Consider the following 24,635-nt stretch of genomic DNA (forward strand, 5'->3'; position numbering starts at 1 on the left):
CAACTTCACCACATTGCATTGGCTTCTGTGTGCGCGTTTGCATTTCATTCACGATTTATTGAAACCGTTATATGCCCGAAACTGAAGGAAAAGCCAAGTTTTTTTATTGTAAAATGACGATTGAAAGATGTACTGGCGTACAAGGGCCCTTGGAAGTCAAGTTTTTTTTAAAATTCGAAAACGTAAAAGATCAAAAAAAAAAGTTAAGCGAGTTGTTCGCAAGGAAGAAACCACATTGCACTGTTTAGCTTCTGTGTGCGCCTTTGCATTTCATTCACGATTTATTTAAACCGTCGTTTGCTCGAAATTGAACTAAAAGCCGGATTTTCATTGTGAAATGACAATTTAAAGATAGACTGACTTACAAAGGCCCTTTGGAAGTCAAGTTGTTTTATATGTAGGAAACTTGAACGATAAGAAATTTATGAAAAGTTGAACGATTCGCCCGCAACCTTGAATTCGCATTCAATTTTGTTGTTTAATTAAAGTCTTATTGATGCATAAAAAAACTGGAAGGTCGAATCTGTTTAGCCTTTCTTTTACTGCTCCTTGATGGGACGATGAAACTGTGTTAGTTCGCAAAGACATTTTAAACTTTATTTCCACAAAATGTCTCGGTGAAACGCATCTCTGAATGTTATAAAATTATAGATTCGCCCGCTTTTAAGAGCGTAAATGAATATTAATTGCTTTTCTTACCGTGTAAAATCTTCATTACATATTTCGGTACAGTCTTTATCTTCTCCAACATCGCCCGGAATAGTAAATAATCCAAGTCCTTCTTTACGGTCAATTTAAAAGCGAAAAAGCGGCGACCATTCTGTTGACAACCGCACGCTGTTTCGCTACTCACCTTCTACAACAGAATAGAAGGTGAGTAGCGTAGCCAATCAGAGAACAGCATTCGTGATAGAACGCTAGTAGATTTATACTAAAACTCGATAGAAACACGGAACATGTTTTCTATTTCTTAAATACAAGAAAATTCAATGTCGAAGTACATGGAATACCAGAACGCGAAGGTGAGAACTTGTCAGACATTATCATTCAAATAGGTCAAAAGATCTCAGTCGACATAACTCATCAAGATATCGACATCGTCCATCGTTTGTACAGGAAACCTCCGGCTGTAAGACCTATAATTGTGAGATTCTCATCCTATAAAAAGAAAAGAGAGTTCTACCAGGGTAGATTTCATCTGAAAGACATAAACACTTCGGATATCATTGAATCTGCACAACATAGCATCGACGCAAGGATCTTTATCAATGAGAAACTTACTCAGTGGAGACAAAAACTTTTGGCTAAGGCCAGGAAAATGAAGAAAGCGAAGAAAATCAGTCGAGTCTGGACTGTTGATGGAAAAATATTCGCCCGCAAGACGGAAGAATCCAGACCAGTGAAAATCAGTGAATAGACCATTTTACAGTTGTCTGCTCAGTGAACTGGCCTTTCAGTGGAAGTGAGGCTGGAGGTGACCTTGTTTTGATACAGACCTCACTGCTTTTGTTGTGTAAATCATGTTGTTTTGATGCTAACTAGTTTGCATTTTACAAGATAAAGCAGAGAGGTTTGTATCAATGCAAGGTCACCTCCAGCATCACTACCATTCAAAGGCCAGGTCACTTGACAGGCAACTATAAAATGGACTATTGTAGGAGCTGGAAGAGCTAGAAACCTGACGTTATAATGGCTTGTATCCTTTCTCGCCGTTCGTTCACCAGTTATTGGTGATCAGTATGAAATTGAACGTTATAGATCTATTGAATTAAGTAGCTGATTATTTGCGATTTTAATTTTGGAATTTAGGTATTCCAGGCCCGTTCAGGGGCCGCTTCAGGAGGCAAAACATAACCGTTGTCATGCTTATTCTAATTGGATCGCTCGTCAAACGCATTTTGATACTTTGTTTCAGTGTGCATTTAGCAGCCTTCGGTAATTTCTTAGTATCGTTTTTTTCTTTTCGAGTACGTTCTGGGTTTTTTTAATGTTTACTTGTATGTTTACTATGTTTATTATTTTATACTTAGCAACATTTGCGAATCGCTTTTATTGAAATTGGTTATATATCTATTTATTATGATGTTTATTAGCACCTATCGTTCTATTTATCGACAGCTTCTGCAGTCCCTTTTTCATGTAGTATACGTGTGTATACAATGAACTTGATTTAGTGGATATATGGAGAATAAAAAACCCGGATAAAAAAGTTTTACGTGGAGTCAAAAATCCCCCAGAGTTTTTTGTCGTCAGGATTATTGGCTAATTTCGAATAATTTAAACGATCTTGTTAAATCAACTGATATAGTCGCTGGCATAAGAACAGATCATGACGCAATTTCCTTAGAATTTGAAGAGATAGATAAAGAGTTTAAAGGCCCTGGTTTTTGGAAGATAAACTGTTCCTTTCTTACAGATAAAGAATATGTAGATAGTGTTACGAAAATGATTCCAATTGGACGGCAGAGGGACAAACAGAACTTTCAGACGACCGTAGCGCTTGGGATTGGATTAAATATAACATTAGAGCGCATACTATATTGCATTCGAAAAAGAGAGCGAAAGAAAGGGTTGATAAAGAAAGAAATCTTCAACATGAACTCGACAAGGCAAAGAAAACATTAGATAAAACGTTAAGTGATTCCAACACTTTTCACTATCACGCAGCTCGGGAAAAATTAGAAGCATTCTATGAAGAGAAAACAAAAGGAATAATTATACGTGCACGTGCTCTATGGCACGAACATGGTGAAAAAAGTACAAAATATTTCTTGAACTTAGAGAAAAGAAATCATGTCAAGAAATGTATACGAAAATTATACATTAATGGTGTAATTAACACAGATACGACTTACATTTTAAGGGAACAGGACCGTTTTTATTGTGATTTATATAAAAGTGGCAATAACGCTCCAGACATTGCCCTAAAAAGGTCCACCTTTTTAGGTGATTTTAATATACCAAAACTTTCCGAGGAACAGAAAAGAGCGTGCGAGGGTAAAATCTCCCTAGAAGAATGTTCTTGCCTCCTTGATAGCTTTCGCGATAACAAAACACCAGGAAACGATGGCATTCCTATTGAATTCTATAAAAAATTCTGGCCTCTAATTGGCGACAGTTTTATACGATGTGCAAATGAGTGTTTTGAAAAAGGTGAGTTGTCCTGCTCCCAAAAACAAGCGGTGATCACTCTTATCGAGAAGAAAGGAAAAGAAGCTTTTGAAATCCTTTCCGCCCAACTTAAGATGCTAAAAAGGATGAAGTACCTCCCGGTAAACCAATTAGAGGATATTTATTTCAAAATGATCCTGCCAAATGTAACGTACTGCATATCAGTTTGGGGTAGTTGTTCACATGCCCTTTTTGATGAAATTGAAAACCTGCATATTAAAGCTGCTCGGCAGATACATGATGATCCCACCTCCTATGATGATCACCAAGTTCTAAAACGTGTTAAATGGCATAACCTGGCCTATATGTATAAGAAGAAGGTGGCACTAGAAATGTTTAAAGTGGTAACTATGGAACACAGACTATCTTCTTATTTTGGGGTTACCAAATCAAGCAGGAGGGGAAATTCGCTTAGAATGAGACAAATGAACACTGAATTTGGCAAACAATCTTTAATTTTTAGATATACTAAAAAAAGAACAAATTGTGTATCGCCATACAGCTACGATTTTAATAAACTACATAGGCCTTTCGACCTTAACGGTCCTCTTCAGTGTAGTAACATTTGAAATGGCAACGACCAGTAATATGATATTACAGTACACATAGGGTGTGTCGAGATATTTATAAACTTAAGTAACGCCGGAGAGTCTAAATGAAAATATCAGAAAACCTGTAAATAGAAATCAATTTAAAGCTGCCATAGAGAAATGTAAAGCGATGGGCAATGTAAGTTTTATTAAAGGAACATGTACTAACAATAATAAAAACTTAGAAGATTTTGTGTATTTTTAAACTCTATATTATATTTTTAATTTTATTATGCATGTGTATTTGTATTCTAGGTAATTTTTAAATAATCATGTTATGTATATTTCAGTAATGTCATGAAATTTTAAAGAATATGAAGAACTGTATAAGTTATTTTCTATTGTTTATCTGTAATTAAGTTTTAAAGGTCAACATCAGCCCTGGGCTGCCATCTTTATAGACCTATGTTTTCAAATAAAGTATATGTATTTAATATATAGCCGCGAGTGTTTTACTGGAAAATAGACCACTCGTAAAATTCATACGAAACTGCATCCGGGACTGTAGTGGCGTATTTTCCATATCCTGACAAGTGAGGATATCGATGACGTCATTTCCCGCCTTTGCACGGTTGTTTGTGCAAAGCTGTCAAAGCCGGTTGGAAATGGCGAGCTATCGAGATCGATTCGTGAAGTTCACTGAACCAAAATAAATGCCTTACTGAGGAGCAGGAAAATGCTAACACGAAGAGGAAAACTTCTTATGACTTGAAATTATTTAAAAGAGCTTCTTGCTTGTGGAAAGTTAGACGAAAAGAGGGAAAATCAAGAAAATTCCAGCCGCCGAACTGCAAGACTTCGCGATCAGAATCAGTAGAAAAGCGGTGAGTTTGAGCAGAAACAGATTTCAAAACGGCGAAATATTTATTGTCAGTGACATTGATGAAAGCTAATAAACAGACTGTTTTTACATTTACGTTATACATCTTCTGGAAGCTTCAGTTTGCGACTGATTTTGCCTTTCAGTTTGGCAATTTGCTCATATTGTTATATTTAGCCGTCGCTCGAGTTTCAGCCTTTGATTAATAAAAGTGTTTTAACTTTTACTTCATGCATGATTTTTGTCTATATAATAAAAAGAAAATTACACGGTGGCTTGAAGATATGAATTTTATTTTCTCGTGGTTAAAGCAATATTTTACTCATTCGCTGCGCTCATTCGTAAATCTTGCTTTACCACTCGAAAATAAAATTCATATCTTAGCGCCGCCGTGTAATATCCTCTATGTATGTATGTATGGTGTGTGTGTGTGTGTGTGTGTGTGTGTGTGTGTGTGTGTGTGTGTATGTGTGTGTGTATGTATGTATGTATGTATTATGTATGTAGGTAGGTAGGTAGGTATGTATTACCTCATTCCGTTGTACTCGAATCGTATGTAAAGGCCTTTCAGTACAAAGTACTTAACAATATTCTTTACACGAACACGAAATAACACAAAATTGGTTACAGAACAAATGATTTATGTACTTTCTGTGAGGCGGAACCAGAAACTTTGTATCACTTTTTTTACCAGTGCCCCCACGTCAGGCAGTTTTGGAATGATTTTGAATCTTACTGGTACCTCTTATCAAATCAAGCAGTTCGTCTTACTTTGCAAAACGTTTTGTTTGGAATTATATCAAAACAATGCCCTTCACTTGCTTTACTAAATTATTTTATTATTATTGCAAATTGTTTTTGTGGGACTGCAGAAGAAGCCAAACATATCCTAAAATTCAAGGTTATCAGAACGAAAAACTTATTAAATATGAAACTACAAAGAAAATTAATAAGAAAAGATATTTCGAAAAGAAGTGGATATATTCTCCCAGATAATAAGTAAGGAATTATAGTGCTAGATTCGCTTTTTTTCCGTGTGTTTGTTGCTGTTGTTGCTTCTTTCGTTTTGTTGCTTGTTTAATTTCGATTATTAAAAGTCCAAACTATTGATGTAAACTTGCTATATGGAAATTATTATCATCTGTTACTTAATTGTAAATTAACACTTGTTACTTTTTTTTTATTCCAATCACCTATGTAATGCTAAGTGTGTAAATAAGTCTTTTCTACGTGAATGCCCTGAATGTCTCTGTCGCAATGGGGGCGATTATTGAAAGGAGGCGCTTATTAAAGAAACGGCATTTATGGAGAGCACTTTTAAGAAGGGGGGGGGGATATTGGAAGGAATGCGCGAAATTAAAACATTACGGTACATTTCTTTTAAAGATTTTGTTCTTCTTTTCAACTGAAAGGCAAACCATTTCTGAGCCCGTGGTATGGCAAGTACTTTGTGAAAAGAAAACAATCCATATATGATCCAGGGTTGTTCTCAAGCTCAGGCTTTCACACCAAGCACTAAATCTTTGTTTACCTGAAAAAACGAAAACAAAATTATATCAAAGGAAAATGAAAATCCATTAAAACAAAGAAACATTATAGGCCCGCACAATGACGATAGTAAGCTCTCGAGTCCCTGTGAAATACCTTTTAAATTAAACACCCATTTTTATCCTGCATGCTCAGGGAGATATGCAGCCGTTTGCTTCGTTTCTTAAAAAAAGCACGACTGTTCGACGTGTCCATTGATTGTTCCAGTAATCTTTCCATCACTCAAATGTGTCTTTGCGCTCTCGATATAAAATAATTCAATAGCTTGGGCCAGAGTAAGCCAGTGAGTTCCATAAGAATACACTTTTCATCTTTAAAAAATGAACCTCAGTGTTCTGTCTCCATTGTGCTATGTCATCTCGCTGTCTTGTTTTGTATAATTACGTTCTACATGTCTAATCGCTAAAAATTAGATAGTAAAAAATAAACTAACTTACGTAGAATGAGTGATTGGAATTGAATCCTCTTTCTTAAATCTTGGAAAAGACGATAATCTGTCTCTTATGTTCACTTTATCACGATGGCCGCGGAAACCGCGGAAACTGAGAAAATTACCATGCTTTTTAACCTGATAAGACCTGTCTAACTCTTCCATCATTGATATCAGGTCCAGCGTCTGCCAGCGCTTGTTAAGAATCTCCAGCATCAAAGCCAAAAACCTGTCATCTACAGTCGTGGCAGTTACCATTAGAGTTTCTGACAGTTTGTCTTTTGTCCACATGAGACTGGATTCCTCCTGGACAACAAACTTAACTTGGTCTGGTAGTCCGGTCACCAGCTTCCCCAATACATCTTCCAATAACGTTGTCCACATTCTCGGTACGGTGTCAGGCATGAAAGGAAGGAATATGTCCCGATCAGCATGATCCGAGAATACAAAAACAGCAAATAATGAATAGTTTCCTAAAGAAGAAGCGCCATAAAAGACAGAACATAAGTATTAGGATCTATAATGCGCCGACGTGGAATGTGAAAATGAGATGTGCATGTAGTGAAAGGCATTTTGTTTTCTCTTCCCGATCACCTCACTAGATGTATGGAAATCAGTTTCTATGCCAACCATAAGACCAATCCTTCTACAATTGTTAGCTTTCTTTGCTGGATAAATTACAAGGAAAGCATGCACATCTTTATGTCAGAAAACTCCCGGATAGCCTTACCATGCCGTATAACTCTGTTATAACGAATTGCCGGCTCGGCGCCAAAGGATTACTGGATTCTGCCGGCGATGTCAAGCATCGCGATTCACATAACGTGTTGCTTAATATAGTCAGACGACAATATAATATAACACCTTATTATCCATGTGTAATCCATGTGATATCGTGGATATGTCATTGACGTTAATCCCTTTAAGTATGAGGGTTACAAAGTTGATAGGTATCGCTAGAAAAAAAACTGGGTCGAGCCACCTTAAGGTAACAAGACTTTGACAAGACGAGCGCAACTAGTTTGTGACACACCGGACAGTTTATCTAACGAAAACAAATACCTTGACCGCGTTTTCACAAGAACAACTACAACGCTGAATTTATTTGACGCAACACACTCCGAACGAAACCCGACATCTGTTACTACAGCGACTATATTGTAGGGACCCTACATCAAGGGCACTTCTGAGACTACTGCGCGGATTCTACAACCCTACAATATCCGTGTAGCTCACAAACCTATAACAACGTTACGACACTGACTGACCAACATTAAAGACAGAGCCGAACCTAACGACAGACTGGGAGCGATCTATAAGATCAAATGTCCCGACTGCCAGGCCTCCTACATCGGAGAGACCGGTAGAAACCTCATCACGAGACTGACTGAACACAAACGAGCGACGAGAAATGGGGATGTCAACAATCACATTTCTGAACACCATCGACTTACTGACCACAAAATCGACTGGAACTCTGCTGAATGCTTAACCTACAGTACTAACTATTTTCAACGACTGACTCTGGAAAGTTGGTACACAAACTTAAAACAGACGCCTATTAACAGATGCCACAACTACCAGCACCTTACAAACGACTTATTCATGACGTAAACAGAACAGAACGACATAATTTGACTAACAATAGACGGAACAGAACGCCTTAAATTAATTAGACTAACAATAGACGGATCGAGACTGACCAATTACTGATGACAGGCTTTACACGAGTCTTACAGCCAATACCATCAAGGCTAAACTGACCAATCAACTTCAACGGGCCAGACTTATAACATCATCGACTGACAACAACTTTTCCCTTGACTCTGAAGATGACTTCCGCTCAGGTTGTCGAAACGTCAGTCACCAACAACAGTTCTTCTCAGAACTACTCTCACCCGAAAGATCACACTATACGACCTCCTTTATTTTATTTGGAAAGTTATCCAACTAAAAGTGCTTAAAGCTATGTGTTCAACCGCCATTCATGGATTTCATGGATAAATAAATGAATAAACAAACAAACCAAAATAAATAAATAAAATCGCTGATAGAAAATCTGTAAAGGGACAATTTTTAATATTTCGGGCTAAAAAATGTACATAACATTGAAAGTTTTGGATGCAATCCTTTAGAGTTTCTGCTAAAACAATTACACTACTCGCCCTCGTTTTCTTTGCGCAAAAAACTCCAGCTCATAGTTTAATTGTTAAATAAAAAAACTCGAGCTCATAATCCAACTGTTTGTAATACAACATATTGTTAAGTGTAATACGCTGAATAAGCTCGTTTTACAGGACATCATGGCGACATATTGGTGTTCCCAAGCAATGAAAATGACTCTTATGCAAACAATTTCTATTGTTTGGAACACCGATGGCTACCGCGAAAAAGATCCATATTAGCGTTAGTCAGAGTTTGAAGTAAATTGTACAAAACACTTTAACAAAGGTAATGAAGGATATGAAGGATATTTTCTTTTTATTATCACCAACCTTGATTGTGTATCCACCTGTCAATGACCGATGATGCAGCCCTCTCTGCCTTATCTATCTCCAGTGCTATCTTTTGGATCTTAACCTGCAGTGTAAGCCTAGCAATCTGGTCAACCAATTGCACAGCGGACCCGAATTGAAGCTTGATCAGCTCTCCCAATTTTCTGCATTTTATTGTAATTACTTCGCTCTTTGAGTTAAGATCTTTAAAAAAACAATCAATCCCTCCGGTGTCACGACTCACTGGACAAGCATCAATAATCAAAACACCAGCAATGCTATGATACGTTGTGAGATGCTCAGCAGTTTTACTCAAGTTTTCTATCCTGCGTAAAGGACGACGCAGTGATCTAACGCGATGCGATTTCATTGGTTTCTCCAGCACATCTACGAGATCATACAACTGTAATGCTTCAAACGCGTCTTTCATTAGCTTCACAGGAGTGTCGGGAAAAATTTTGACAAAATCATCCGATTTCAGTTTTTCGAAACGACGTTTGATTCCAAATAATTGATTAAAACCTTTCCTTGCAACTGGGTGAACTTCTAGCCTTATGAACAGTTCATTAACGACTTCTCTACTGAGATCCTTCAAGCGCAGTGTATAGATGTCATCTGAAAAAAATAATAAGACAATAATCGGTTAATATAATACTACAGCTGTGTAAAAACAAATAATGTGTAATAATAGTTTTTAGGTTAACTTTCTTTTAACTCGCGAAATCCCTACCCTTTTATTTAAATACAGACTGAAAAAGGTACCTCTTTCGGGCGGAGCCTCCCCATATAGTCTACCACAGGGAGGCTCCCCCCGGGTCCGTACAGAAATATATTCTCCCATTACGGACCCGGGCAAGCTTGGTTAATAAGACATTTATTACACGACTGAAAAGATTTTGCTAGATATAAGCGGAAAACGGAGAGGTTAAAAAAGAACATAATTTTTAAGCGAGGACTCACCGAGTGTTTCGGTCGGAAAAGAATTCCCTTAGGGACGGACCATTATTTTTCTGGAGGGGGGGGATGAAAAATTTCTCTCTGCAAACTTTTTATTTTTATCTATGCACCTCTGCAAACAATTTTTTTCTAACAACACCTCCCTGCAAACAATTTTTTTTTCCTATCTTTTTTAATCACGATCTGACACAAAAAGGAGGTTCGCTTTTGCTGCCATCAATCATTATTTAATTCAATATTTTATGGTGGCGACCAATAAACACCTCTGAACTCATCTTTTTCGTTTTCTGAGACGTACACTACGAAGATTGGCGGCAGTAAAAAGCGAAACCGTTGCTTGAATTTTAAATGTCCAGTCCTTGCATTTTTGCAAAGAAGGTGAAAAGAAAAAAATTAAAGCAATCAGGATCATCACTGAACAGCAATACTTCCAGAAATACCAACGCCGAGCAGAAGGAGCAGAAGGTGATGTCTTCTTTTGTCAAAAATGACCTTATTGATAAGGCCCAAGAAAGCACTCAAGACATCATTGATAAGGCCCAAGAAAGCACTCAAGCCAGCAATTATTTGGCCCAAGAAAGCAGTCAGGGCATCAATGATAAGGCCCAAGAAAGCACTCAAGGCAGCTTTAATGATGGAGATATGGTTTTAGAGGCTGCAAAAGAATGTGTTTTCCTTCAACATCAAATGTTTGTAGAAAATTGGGAAAAATTTGACAGCCAATCTGAAACAACCTTAGACAGTGATGGAACAGACAGTGACTCATCTGCTAATGAGTGCTCTGTAAGTGAACCATCAAATGAGGAATATTTTTAACTTTATAAAAGTTTATGGATTTAAGATCCTGAAAAACCATCAAGAGACTATATACTGTAAACATTGTTGTTGTTGTGTTGATTTGACTTGCCGTAAGCATTTCTGCATTGCATGAAGATTCAACAATTTTTAAAGAATGGGTTATGGCATTATTTTTGTGTAGGCTCGTGTAGGTTAGCGAAGAGTTCCTTTATAATATTTGAATAACTATGTTAACCGTATTTTCTCAATTAAACACTGGGTACCGAATAAACGCCGGGTCTCCAAGGTAGAGTTAAAAATAGACCCCTCAGGTATTTATTTGAGTAATATTAAGCTGTAGGTATATTTGATGGATACATGTTTGTCAAAAATAATTAATTAAACCCCTTGCTTAATAACACCGGGCTCAAATAATCTGCAGGAGTCAAATAAATGCCGGGTCCACCAGGCTAAGTTTAAAATTAATGCCCCGGGTGTTTAATTGAGAAAATACGGGTATATAGATATTTATGAAGTTAAATTCAATGAAATGTAAAATACTGTTCATATTTAATTGCTGCAATATAAAGTTACTGTTTTTAAGAAAAGGATCAGCTATTTACTAATTTATTAGTTGAATTTATTGCCTACATGACCACTTTAAAATTTCAATTTGGTCAAATAAAATGTTGATTTTATTTGAGCCCTGTATACTGTCTGCAAACAACTACATACTTTTAGTCTTCATACTTTTAGTCTATATACATTTAGTCTCATACTGTCATTTTTGAATTTTTTTTTTTCATTGAAAGATTATTACAAGTTTCTCTGACTTCTATGCAAACTATTTTTTTAATACATATGATGTTTGCAAACAATTTATTTTGTCTTTTTAGGCCCTGCAAACAATTTTTTTCAATATTTTTCATCCCCCCCCCCTCTAGAAAAATAATGGTCCGTCCCTTATAGTCCGGCGGCATAGCTGTAAAATTGTGCCAATTTTGTTACCAATCTCATATTTTGTAGATCAATAGAGATATGCATGGTGATTAGCTTCTGCTATAGAACCACTCTCAGTTCTAACCGTATTGCCCGTAAATGGCTTCCAAATTTTTCCTCGAGGAGACCCCCCGCGAAGACATACATCCTTTTTCGGTAACCTAGGAATGACTCGACTATTTGCACAAAAAAGGAAAAAACAGTCGTATCAATTAAAACTTTCACTCCTAAAAGCAATACATTTTTTTGCATCAATGAGCCATTCATAGAGACAAATACAAAACATAGCCACGCTAAGCGTGCAGGAGTTATTTTTTTCAATTTATGGAATGGCTTGGGGTGAAACTGAGTGATTGTCCTGTTGGGATGGTTTCTGTCATAGGTTGAGCTATTAGTTTATGGCGGCCCACGGAGTCACTTTTTTGCACAAAATTTGCTTGCAAACAAATAATTTTTACGTGCATTATGATACGTCAGAACTGTTTTATTTATTACGCAAATTTTCATCATTTAATTGAAAAACAAAAACTTATCCAATTATCAAAATGTCACAAATGGCACGTTCTTATTCTGTTTAAGCGGTTATTTTGTTGCTAGCTTTGTAGCAACCGCAACGTGTTACTTTTGTTTGTTACGGAATACTTTTGGCTTTTTGCCAAACATTGCAACATGATAGCTTTGTCTTTCTCACTTTTGTAACATGACACCTTTGTTTTTTTTAAATGAACGTAACACGATACCCTCGTTTTTCTCGAAAGAGCCACGTCTCCATATAGTCATTGAACGAAAAGTACTGTAATAAAATAATGAATCAAATCATAGACCACTCTCTTCGGGGAAGTACTGTAAAGCGCACTACAACTGGAGTATTTGTTTGTTGTCAGAACTTTTCAAACAAGAACTGCAAGCAGTTTATAATCGTGCGGGTAATGTTTGACCTCCTGACCTCTTTCAGTGCTTTGGCTTAAAGGCACGGCACCGCACAGTAAAATCTTTAGAAAAGCAGTCACTTGAGAAACACACAAGTCGTGATTGCGTTAGTCACGGAGTGAACGTGACATGAATTTCCTTTACCACGTCATCTTTTTCTTTTTAAGAGTGTGCCCGTGAGAGAACAGGGCAGAACCATGCAACAGGTGTTACAGCTCATATCACCGATTTCGCCCAAACTTAGCATAAATGTTGGGTATGGTGAGCTATTTACTGTGGCAAAATATCAACTCAAAATATTTTATTCCCTTCAAGTTATGGCACCTTTTGCAAAAATGGCCATTTTTCACTAATTTATGCATATTTAATTAGCTGACTTTGATTGACCAGTTCCACAAGAAAAAAAGACTTCTGAAAATAACATTCACTGCATTATATTCTGTGGTTATTAGGCTTTAAGTACAATAATTCACTTCAACCGTCTGATTTGATTTCTTCTCCTCAAACGGTCTTTTGGAAGGTACACATTTCGTACTGTTGGAAATAGCCTTAAACTAGTGCCCAATATCTCCCATGAGCAACAACTTGTATACATTATTCTTACATGGGTAATGAAATCCATCATTAAACTTCACAAAAATGCAACAAAATGTCTGGGGACTTCAACATTCTATTAGTATTGAGGAACTAAACACACGTGACTTAACGATTTCTTGCTATTTCATCAAAATTCACCGAAACACAGAAGCCATTTATTTGCCTCAATTTGGCATAAAATCGGTACGAAATAGCTAATCAAGCATTAATCTATAGATAACAATCAAAATATTGGCGAAGAAAAGGCAGTTAGGACATTTTTCGGAGCGTTTTCAGAGCCATATAATTCAGCAATGTTGTGATATAGCAAATGTAAAAACAGCAGCGAAAGATTTTCTTTACAAGCTCGCTCAATTCAACATTTATTCATACATGCCACTTATCGACACACAAATGCTTTCTTTTTGTTCTTCCTCGCTGCACTTCGATTCTTTGATCGATCTCAATTGACATGTACTGTTGCTTTGAGGCGCGCTGAACTTAGTCAATCCATCGTGGTTCATCCTTCGTGAAAGGTGTAAGCAGGTTGTCAATAAAGTCATTCAAAGAGCTGTTCAAAGTTTACGGAAGGACACTTGTCTCAGCCAGTTTGCATGAAATAAATTTAACTGGAAAATAAACAGCCGCCATGTTGAATTTCTACCTTTGAGCCTGCCGTTTCAGTCAGCGGTACGGCTGTTCACTGGGCATCACGCGTCCATCACGCGTGACCACACCACACGCGCGATCATTTGCTTTTCCTCCGCGAGTGTTCGTTGGATGCGTTTGTGATGAAAATGAGAATATTTTCAAATTGTCGTAGGGAAAACAATTTCCTCCGCTACAGCTTGACGTGTTTACCGCAATATGATGCTGAACGAACTCTAGGGTGCTTACCATTTGTTGGAGAGAACCGGTTGGAATGACCACTGAAAAATGGAAAGGCTTCTTTCCAAAATTAGAAACTAACCGAAATAGATGTCGCTTACCATTTGTAGCTCAGTTTCCTGTTATTTCTTTCCGTTGATGGGAGACCTGATGCATGGGAAACTAGAACTGGGAAACCTTACAAATGGGAAGAAAATTTCTGACGTTCCGTCAATCTCCGAAGAGATTTTCCAGAAAAAATACTGTTCCATTTGACTTTCACCGAGACAGAGTTCTTGATTTTTCTGATCAACGGTCGGCTAGCCTGCGTGGCAGGCGTCGTTAGTTTCTAGCGCGCGCATGGGAGAAACGCGAAAGGCGCGAGAGCGCCACGCGAGGAAAAAATCGAGAAGACGGCGTTTCCTCGATTTTTACCTCGCGTGGCCTTCTCGCGATCGCGCACTCTTTTACGCGCGCTAAAAACTACACAGACGCCTGCTACGCAGGCTAACGGTCGGCATGCACGGCAACCAAATCAAAATAATTGTTTATGTTCCAAAATGACGCTAAATGGCGGTATAAAACTGCTCCGACGTCTCGGCAATACTGCCTTTTTGGGGGTGGCACCCTGAAGAAGGCAGTATTGCCGAAATGTCGGAGCAGTTTTATACCGCCATTTAGCGTCATTTTGGAACATAAACAATTATTTTTAGCATAAAAGACGCTACACAGTTAAATAGATCAAAATTTCAACGTCTCCCAGTTACTTTCCAGACATTTGTATTTTTTTATTGCTTGTTCAAATTCCCCTCCCCTGGCGAGAATTTTTTTGACCAAATTCCCTACCCCGGGGCATAAATGGGAAAAAATGAATAACTCAGCAAAATTGGAGAATAACGTTTACCACGGGATAAATCACTATACGGTGGATAGCGAGGTAGGTTGTGTAATCGTTTCTTGCGCAAGTGCTTTAGTTGGGGGAGCGTCTGTGCTGAACTGAACAAAGAATTCACGTACGAAATGCCTTTAGGGACGCAGTCTATATGGCGCAGCAAATATATACATTTATTACACGACTAAGGCGGTCCGAGGGCCAATAACTAAATCAGCCAATCAGATTACTTTATTTCCGGTCCCGCGAGGGCCGATATTTTCCAAGTATCGGACCGGGTTTTGTCCCAGATGATCCCGCACTAATTCCCGCGCGATTTAGCGCAAGATTTTTTGCAAGATTTCTTTTTGTAAAAAATTTTCGGAGTTTTTATTGCTTTGAAAATGAAATGACCTTCAACACAGAAATAATTTTAACTCCTTTGGCGCGCGTAAAATTTTTGCCGCATATTGTTTTCCACGACATCTACCGGGTAGCGATTCTTAATACACAAAGTTTCCAGTCGTGAAATAAATCTCTTATTAACCACGCGCGAGGGCCGTACTGGGCGAATATTGGCCCGAGGTCTTAACAGTACGGATCGAGCGCAGCGAGGTCCGTACAAAAAAGACCGAGGGCCAAGATTCGCCCAGTACGGTACCGAGCAAGCTTGGAGAAGGCTACCTGTGCTGGTTGAAACATTAGCTAATAAGTTTTGCCGTCTTGCGTAGTCCTAGCCTTACAATAAATTTGTTTAGTTTTAATGCGGGGTTGAAGCTCTCTACAAAAGTCTGCATTCGCGTCTTTGTAACTCACATAGCCACTTAAATTGAGTCGGTGATGAAGAAAATTATCATTTGAAGCCGCAATTCGTCACTTACAATGTGGGCATTCAGGAGGGAAAATTTGTCCCCATAAAAGCCCTTTTCTAAAACAAATTAATAAAACTGCAGTAATGACGTTTATCGGTAAATGGACAGATGGAGAACTTTGTGGGATCCCGAAAAAGAGAGTGGGTACAAATTCAGTCTCCTAGCTGCCAAAGTGTAATATAATATAGACGATTTGAACAGAAGGAATAGATGTACACAGGCCAGGCTGACAACCTGACCGCCATTTTTTCGAATATCCATATTCACCCCCTCCCCCACCTCCCAAAAAAGACAGAAACAACAACAAAAAAAAAAACAATAAACATACTAGTTTTAACCTGATATAAGATGGAAAAACTTGCTCTGATTTTTTATTGGTTTCCGACATTTCAGAGCTCAATTTCAGAGCATTAAAACCGATTGCATCGCATACATTACACTGCATCCAGTGTATCTCTCTTCAACTATTTATCAAAAAAATTCAATGGAGAAGTTGAAAAACATTCTCACTTTTACAAGAAACGCACACTACTTATAAGGCTAAGATCAAGCCCCGGTTGTTCAGAGGGTAGATAACACCATCCGCTACTTATTCCGACGAAAACAAACATTTGCGAAGGAAAAGCAAATGAACACGCGTGTGTATAGCTGTGTATAGCTGTGTTGGGCTATGTATAGGCGTGTATAGCTGTGTAGGGCTAGGCTATGTATCCCCTCTATGAACATCCCTATATAGGATTTAGTCAAACAACTATATGATGACTACACTACGTACTTGCCCAAGTGTACGGCTTTACCGCTGACTGAAACGGCAGGCTCAAAGGTACAAATACAACATGGCGGCTGTTTATTTTCCAGTTAAATTTATTTCATTCAAACTGGCTGAGACAAGTGCCCTTCCGTGAACTTTAAACAGCTCTTTGAATGACTTTATTGACAACCTGTTTACACCTTTAACGAAGGATGAACCACGATGTATTGGCTAAGTTCATCGCGCCTCAAAGCAACAGTACATGTCAATTGAGATCGATTGAAGGATCGAAGTGCAGCGAGGAAGAACAAATTCTTGAAAAGAAAGCATCTGTGTGTCGATAAGTGGCATGTATGTAGTATTACTTTCTTGTTTCTTTACTCTGATGTGCCTAAATGTTGAATTGAGCGAGCTTGTAAAGAAAATCTTTCGCTGCTGTTTTTACATTTGCTATATCACAACATTGCCGAATTATATGGCTCTGAAAACGCTCCGAAAAAATGCCCTAACTGCCAATATTCGCCAATATTTTGATTGTTATCTATAAATTTATGCTTGATTAGCTATTTCGTACCGATTTTGTGCCAAATTGAGGCAAATAAATGGCTTCTGTGTTTAGTTCCTCAATACTAATAGAATATTGAAGTCCCCAGACATTTTGTTGCATTTTTGTGAAGTTTAATGATGGATTTCATTACCCATGTAAGAATAATGTATATAAGTTGTTGCTCATGGGAGATATTGGGCACTAGTTAAAGGCTATTTCCAACAGTACGAAATGTGTACCTTCCAAAAGACCGTTTGAGGAGAAGAAATCAAATCAGACGGTTGAAGTGAATTATTGTACTTAAAGCCTAATAACCACAGAATATAATGCAGTGAAATTTATTTTCAGAAGTCTTTTTTTCTTGTGGAACTGGTCAATCAAAGTCAGCTAATTAAATATGCATAAATTAGTGAAAAATGGCCATTTTTGCAAAAGGTGTCATAACTTGAAGGGAATAAAATATTTTGAGCTGATGTTTTGTCACAGTAAATAGCTCACCATACCCAACATTTATGCTAAGTTTGGGCGAAATCGGTGATATGAGCTGTATCACTTGTTGCCTGGTCCTCTTATGGATACACTCTTAAAGCCACATGCCTAGCCGGAAAAATGCCTGCTTACGCATGCAAATATTTATTTTGTTCCGAATGTTCAATAAAATAACCCTAACCAGTTCATTTAAAAGAAAGCCAAATCAGGCCAAAATAAAGAGTAGACTAAGGCCATCCCATTGTATTTCTCCGTTTAGCGTCTTGGGACAAGCTTTTGGTAATTCCCCTGGCGCGATGAGGTGTATCCCGTGCTTTGACACATTCTTGCTGAGCTTGCAACTTACATTTCGATAACGTTTCGATTCTCAAAATACCGTAATCTCAAAACAAAAATTGGGATATCCAGAAAATAAGTCTTTGTTTTGCAATATTTAACACGTTCCGGCTAAATTGTACGACTTGTACTTGCTCCGAGCCAAAAGCTTGAGTAACACAACAATAAGTATTTCACACAAACAGAGCGCAGAGTATTCAAACAGAAAATAGGTGAATGATTATTTATAGCTACAAGCGATGGGTCTGACGTAGTGGTAGTTTTAAATAGCTTGGACATGTCCAAGCGGTCTTTGTTTTCTCTATGTGATTATTTTCAGCCCTCTCTTCTTGTAAAATATGGAATGAAACAAAATTATACATTTCAGAGAGCAGAGTGTTCATGTTAAGGTCGCCCGCGGGTATTTATGATGCTGACAGTTCCCTTTTTTTAAGCGTGTTTTACGACGAGAAAACGTGAAGCGATTGCTTAGATTTTTGAGAATCTGAAAGAAAAATCCTTAAATTATATAAAATGATAAGTTTTATAGCGATCAAACGCGATTTGTTTAAGTAATGAGCGGTTTTCGAAAGCCTTCGTTTTTAATAAAATGCGATTATTTTTAAAATGCCACGGTGAATTTTTTTGCAATTACCCCAAAACGCTGCCAAACAGTTGAAGTTTACTCACAACAACTTACAAGAAAATCCACTCCGTAGATTTTCTGAACGAGCGACATCTTTATTTTGCCTTTGAAAACTGTTGTGTTATGCGTCTGACTTAACCGTCGCATAAATGTGATACTTATAATAACCCAGTACCAGCCAGTTTTGAGGCTGATGTCACCTTAATCTTGTGTGTTAAAGTTAAAAAAGATCGTGTATATACATCAAATGTTAGCAGTCAATAAAGATGGATGGTTTTCAGCCGAATTTTTGAAATTATCAAACAAATGACGTTATTTCAAATTGCGAAAAATTTGTCGATTTGTTTTGCATTTTTTTAAAGCTGCAGCTAGAACAGGATATTGCAAAGGTTTGTGCCAAGTTTCAGCGTATTCTGTTCATACGGTTTGAAGATTTTCGGTCGCAAAGTCAGGTACATTTGCTTTCCAAGTTCTGGTCGCTTTGTAAACCCCGCATTTCGAATGAAATTATACTGTTGTTTTCGAAGAGAGGTGTTACTTTCAAATTCCGCACGATCTTCTGCCACTTGGAAATAACACCGCCTGAAATAGTTACTACTAAAATGACAAATACCGTTCCTGCACATGTATTTCCTGACGGTAGAAGATCGTGCGGAATTTGGAAGTAACACCTCTCTTCAAAGAACAACAGAATAATTTCATTCGAAATGCGAGGTTTACAAAGCGACTAGAACTTGGAAAGCAAATGTATCTGACTTTGCGACCGAAATTCTTCAAACCGTATGAAAAGAATACGCTGAAACTTGGCACAAACCTTTGCAATATCCTGTTCTAACTGCACCTTTAAAAAAATGCAAAACAAATCGACAAATTTTTCGCAATTTGAAATAACGTCATTTGTTTGATAATTTCAAAAATTCGGCTGAAAACCATCCATCTTTATTGGCCGCGGCCGCACTTGGCGAGTTAACCGAGTTATTTCCAATTAATCAATTAAAATTAACCGGGTTAAAAAAATGTCTAGTGCGGCCGCGTATTTGGAGAGTTAACCGACTCTTAACCAGGTTAGCGGTTCCCATGGAAATTAATCAAAGAACAATAGATTTTTTAACTGGGTTAGGTTAATTCTAAACTACCTTTCTGGGTCGTTTTAACCAGGTTAGTGGTTTCTTATCAGATTCAACTATTGTTTTATTTGTCAAATGTGTCAATCATCTCCATGTAAGAGGATATATATTCTTTTCCATCACACGCAAACATGGCGTTCGGACACAATTCGTGGCTTAATTCTATAATTTCCCTTGCTATTAAGAAACTCTAGAACCACCAGAGAAATGCGGATTATTTGGCTCAGACAGGGCTCTCATGGTTTCTGATGATCTCTTCCGTCTCTTCGCCGATTCCTGGGAAAAACGTGCACTTGAAGGTCTTGAAGGCGATTTCGATATGGCGATGAGCCTTAGAACGATTACTGAAGATCACATATTCGAAACAACTGGGCTTGAAATTTGCGTAGAACGCATTCGGAAGAAACAGAGCGTTGTAAGCCGATAATGCATTGAAACAAATCGTAAAAGCAGGAAAAGAAATGAGAAAGTAATAAAATTATCATGAAAGCCGGTCGCTTTTGCTTAATTGTTTTCAAATAGCTTAAGGTGGCTCGATCGGATTTTTGAGTGACGATACCTTTCAACTTTGAGCAACTTGTATGTCACCGTAAACAATCCGACTGAAAATCGATCAGTACAGCTGTACTAAAGAAAGATGAAAGTTTCGAATGAGATAAGTTTCATCGAGATCGGAGTAACTATAGCAACATAATGACGTCACCACCTATTTTACACGAGACCGATTTTCTTCTAATAGAGGGATAATTTTGAAAAACGGCTTCTAGATCTTGGACTTGACATAGTTTTCTCAAGGTCTGCAAAATTTGAAGAATTTTTATGAGAGCGTTGTCGAGAAAATTTTGGATGAAGTTTTCAAGTGCTAAAGTACAACAAAAACAAAGCAGTCTTAAAACATTATTGAGAAAACGTTCACAAGGCCCGATCAAGTAACACTTTGGCCTTAAGTGAATCTTGTACTATCTAATTACCTTGGGAGAAAATCTCAGAGAAATCGTTTCATTTGATTTCTTGAAACATCGGCTTGAATATCAACTGGTATGAAGTGTTATTGCGCTCTTTTATCGAAAAAGGGCCTTCGCTTACTAAAATGATCGCAAAAGAAAAAGCGCTCGATAGAATTTTTTTAAATTCGGCAGTCAAAAAGAAGAATATATATGTAATGAAATGTCCGACTTTCAAAATAATTGAAACATTCTAAGGCAGTTAATTTAAAGCCTTAACTCTGGTAAACATTGCAATGTTTTTCACCCTACATCGGATTGCTGCCTCATTATAAGTCTCTATTGTGTCGTGCCCCGTGCATTTGTAAATTTTAGCACATCTTGAATTTGTATAACAACTGCTTGTTTTCCGAAAACTGCACAGAAACAAGCTAATTTAACAAGCCAAAATACACTAACAACGAGGAATATGCTAGTAAAGCACTTGTATTATCTTCAGTCTCCTAACAGTTTCAAGGCCAAGGCAAAATTGTCACAGAAATCTCCAGTAATAAATAATTAGTAATTCATGATCTACTGGAATTTACAAATGCACGCAGCTTGAGACAATGGAGACAGATAATGAGGCAGCGATCCGATGTAGGGTTAAAAACAGCGCAATGTTTACCTGAGTTAAGGCTTTAAATTAACTGCCTTAGAATGTTTCAATTATTTTGAAAATCGGACATTTCATTACATATATATTCTTCTTTTTGACTGCCGAATTTAAAAAAATTCTATCGAGCGCTTTTTCTTTTGCGATCATTTTAGTAAGCGAAGGCCCTTTTTCGATAAAAGAGCGCAATAACACTTCATACCAGTTGATATTCAAGCCGATGTTTCAAGAAATCAAATGAAACGATTTCTCTGAGATTTTCTCTCAAGGTAATTAGATAGTACAAGATTCACTTAAGGCCAAAATGTTACTTGATCGGGCCTTGTGAACGTTTTCTCAATAATGTTTTAAGACTGCTTTGTTTTTGTTGTATTTTAGCACTTGAAAACTTCATCCAAAATTTTTTCGAAAACGCTCTCATAGAAATTCTTCAAACTTCGCAGACCTTGAGAAAACTATGTCAAGTCCAAGATCTAGAAGCCTTTTTTCAAAATTATCCCTCTATTAGAAGAAAATCGGTCTCGTGTAAAATTGGTGGTGACGTCATTATGTTGCTATGGTTACTCAGATTTCGACGAAACTTATCTCATTCGAAACTTTCATCTTTCTTTAGTACAGCTGTATTGATCGATTTTCAGTTGGATTGTTTACGGTGACATACAAGTTGCTCAAAGTTGAAAGGTATTGTCACTCAAAAATCCGATCGAGCCACCTTAATCATGACATCACTTCAGTCTGGTCTGACCGTAACGCGGCCGCTAAAAATATTTAACCGAGTTAGTTTTGGTAACCATACTTTAACCGAGTTAAGTTTTGTGGAAATTTTTAACCGGGTTTCTAAAAAATTAACTCAGTCAACTCTCTAAGTGCGGCCGCGGCCATTGACTGCTAACATTTGATGTATATACATACGGTGGCCGATAAGAACAAAACACAAACACAATTCCCACAACACAAACGCAAAACTTGAAACACAATCACAATACCCACAGCACAAGCACAAAACGTGAAACACGAACGCAACAACACGAAAACAAAACGTGAAACACAATCCCACTAACTCAAAGCACAAACACAAAACCTACAACACGAACACAAAACCTACAACACGAACACAGAACCTACAACACAAACACAAAACCTACAACACAAACACAAAACCTACAACACGAACACAAAACCTACAACACGAACACAAAACCTACAACACGAACACAAAACCTACAACACAAACACAAAAACTTACAACACGAACACAAAACGTACAACACGAACACAGAACCTACAACACAAACACAAAACCTACAACACAAACACAAAACCTACAACACAAACACAAAACCTACAACACAAACACAAAACCTACAACACAAACACAAACCTACAACACAAACACAAAACCTACAACACGAACACAAAACCTACAACACAAACACAAAACCTACAACACAAACACAAACCTACAACACGAACACAGAACCTACAACACAAACACAAAACCTACAACACGAACACAAAACCTACAACACAAACACAAAACCTACAACACGAACACAAAACCTACAACACAAACACAAAACCTACAACACAAACACAAAACCTACAACACAAACACAAACCTACAACACAAACACAAAACCTACAACACAAACACAAAACCTACAACACGAACACAAAACCTACAACACGAACACAAAACCTACAACACAAACACAAAACCTACAACACAAACACAAAACCTACAACACAAACACAAAACCTACAACACGAACACAAAACCTACAACACAAACACAAAACCTACAACACAAACACAAAACCTACAACACAAACACAAAACCTACAACACAAACACAAAACCTACAACACAAACACAAACCTACAACACAAACACAAAACCTACAACACAAACACAAAACCTACAACACGAACGTCTTACGTTTTGTGTTCGTGTTGTAGGTTTTGTGCTTGTGTTTTGAGTTAGTGGGATTGTGTTTTACGTTTTGTGATTGTGTTGTAGGTTTTGTGTTTGTGTTGTAGGTTTTGTGTTTGTGTTGTAGGTTTTGTGATTGTGTTGTGGGTTTTGTGTTTGTGTTGTAGGTTTTGTGTTTGTGTTTTGAGTTAGTGGGATTGTGTTGTAGGTTTTGTGTTCGTGTTGTAGGTTTTGTGATTGTGTTGTAGGTTTTGTGTTTGTGTTTCACGTTTTGTGCTTGTGCTGTGGGTTTTGCGATTGTGTTTCAAGTTTTGTGTTTGTGTTGTAGGAATTGTGTTTGATTTGTGTTCTTATAGGCCACCGTAATATACACGATCTTTCTAACTTTTACACACAAGATTGAGGTGACATTAGCCTCAAAACTGGCTGACACTGGGTTATTATAAGTATCACATTTATGCGACGGTCAAGTCAGACGCATAACACAACAGTTTTCCAAGGTAAAATAAAGATGTCGCTCGTTCAGGAAATCTACGGAGTGGATTTTCCTGTAAGTTGTTATGAGTAAACTTCAACTGTTTGGCAGCGGTTTGGGGTTATTACAGAAAAATTCACCGTGGCATTTTAAAACTAATCGCATTTTATTAAAAACGAAGGCTTTCGAAGATCGCTGATTGCTTAAACAAATCGCGTTTGATCGCCATAAAATTTATCATTAATCGGGCGTGGCCGATTTATAGTTTACCCTTTGGTCGTCCTAGAGCGTAGTCTCCTGGCGCGGCCAAAAAGACGGGGATAGCTTGGGGTTGCTACAAAACCGCTACGGGTGACGCATACCGCAATGGTTTTCATTTTAGTTTTGACAGGAAATCGTTGCAGGCACACTTGGTCGACTTTTGGGTTAATGTGTAATCAGGTTGTGTTTTTTTTGCTTCGGCGGAAGGACAGAGAAAAAAGCTTACGGGGCAAAGTACAGTATGGGGCCCAGTTCTCGGCCACTTTTGACGTAAACTTGTATTTCTTACCTCAGAAGAACCGCAGGAACTTGAAATTTATCCCAGAGCTAGCTACATTATTCAGCTTTTTGGTGTAAAGCTATCGACCGGTCAAAAATTAATTTGCCCGAGCAATAATAAAAATAAAAGCTCCATTTGTGGGCCCAGTTCTCGGCCACCTTGGCCCAGTTCTCGGCCACTTTTGACGTAAACTTGTATTTCTTACCTCAGAAGAACCGCAGGAACTTGAAATTTCTCCCAGAGCTAGCTACATTATTCAGCTTTTTGGTGTAAAGCTATCGACCGGTCAAGAATTAATTTGCCCGAGCAA

General features: G+C 37.7%; 1 protein-coding gene across 5 annotated transcripts in view; it reads right to left on the reverse strand.

The window, feature by feature from the left end:
• Positions 1–1,674: 1,674 nt before the first annotated feature.
• LOC144630676 (uncharacterized) overlaps positions 1,675–24,635 on the reverse strand; it is a 112,262-nt gene continuing 89,301 nt past the window's right edge. For 4 of the 5 annotated variants that reach the window (XM_078489043.1, XM_078489042.1, XM_078489046.1 and 1 more), the window contains exons 6-8: positions 9,055–9,669; positions 6,567–7,032; positions 1,675–6,112 (exon numbers count right to left, since the gene is read on the reverse strand). In XM_078489043.1, coding sequence (XP_078345169.1) covers positions 6,109–6,112; positions 6,567–7,032; positions 9,055–9,669 — 1,085 coding nt within the window. In that variant the 3' untranslated portion in view covers positions 1,675–6,108. The remainder of the gene's footprint in view (positions 6,113–6,566; positions 7,033–9,054; positions 9,670–24,635) is intronic. The other variant, XM_078489044.1, reaches the window with a different exon arrangement.

Source organism: Oculina patagonica, chromosome 11 (genome assembly GCF_052425735.1).
Source record: "Oculina patagonica isolate OP01 chromosome 11, crgOcupat, whole genome shotgun sequence".
Taxonomy (NCBI): domain Eukaryota; kingdom Metazoa; phylum Cnidaria; class Anthozoa; order Scleractinia; family Oculinidae; genus Oculina; species Oculina patagonica.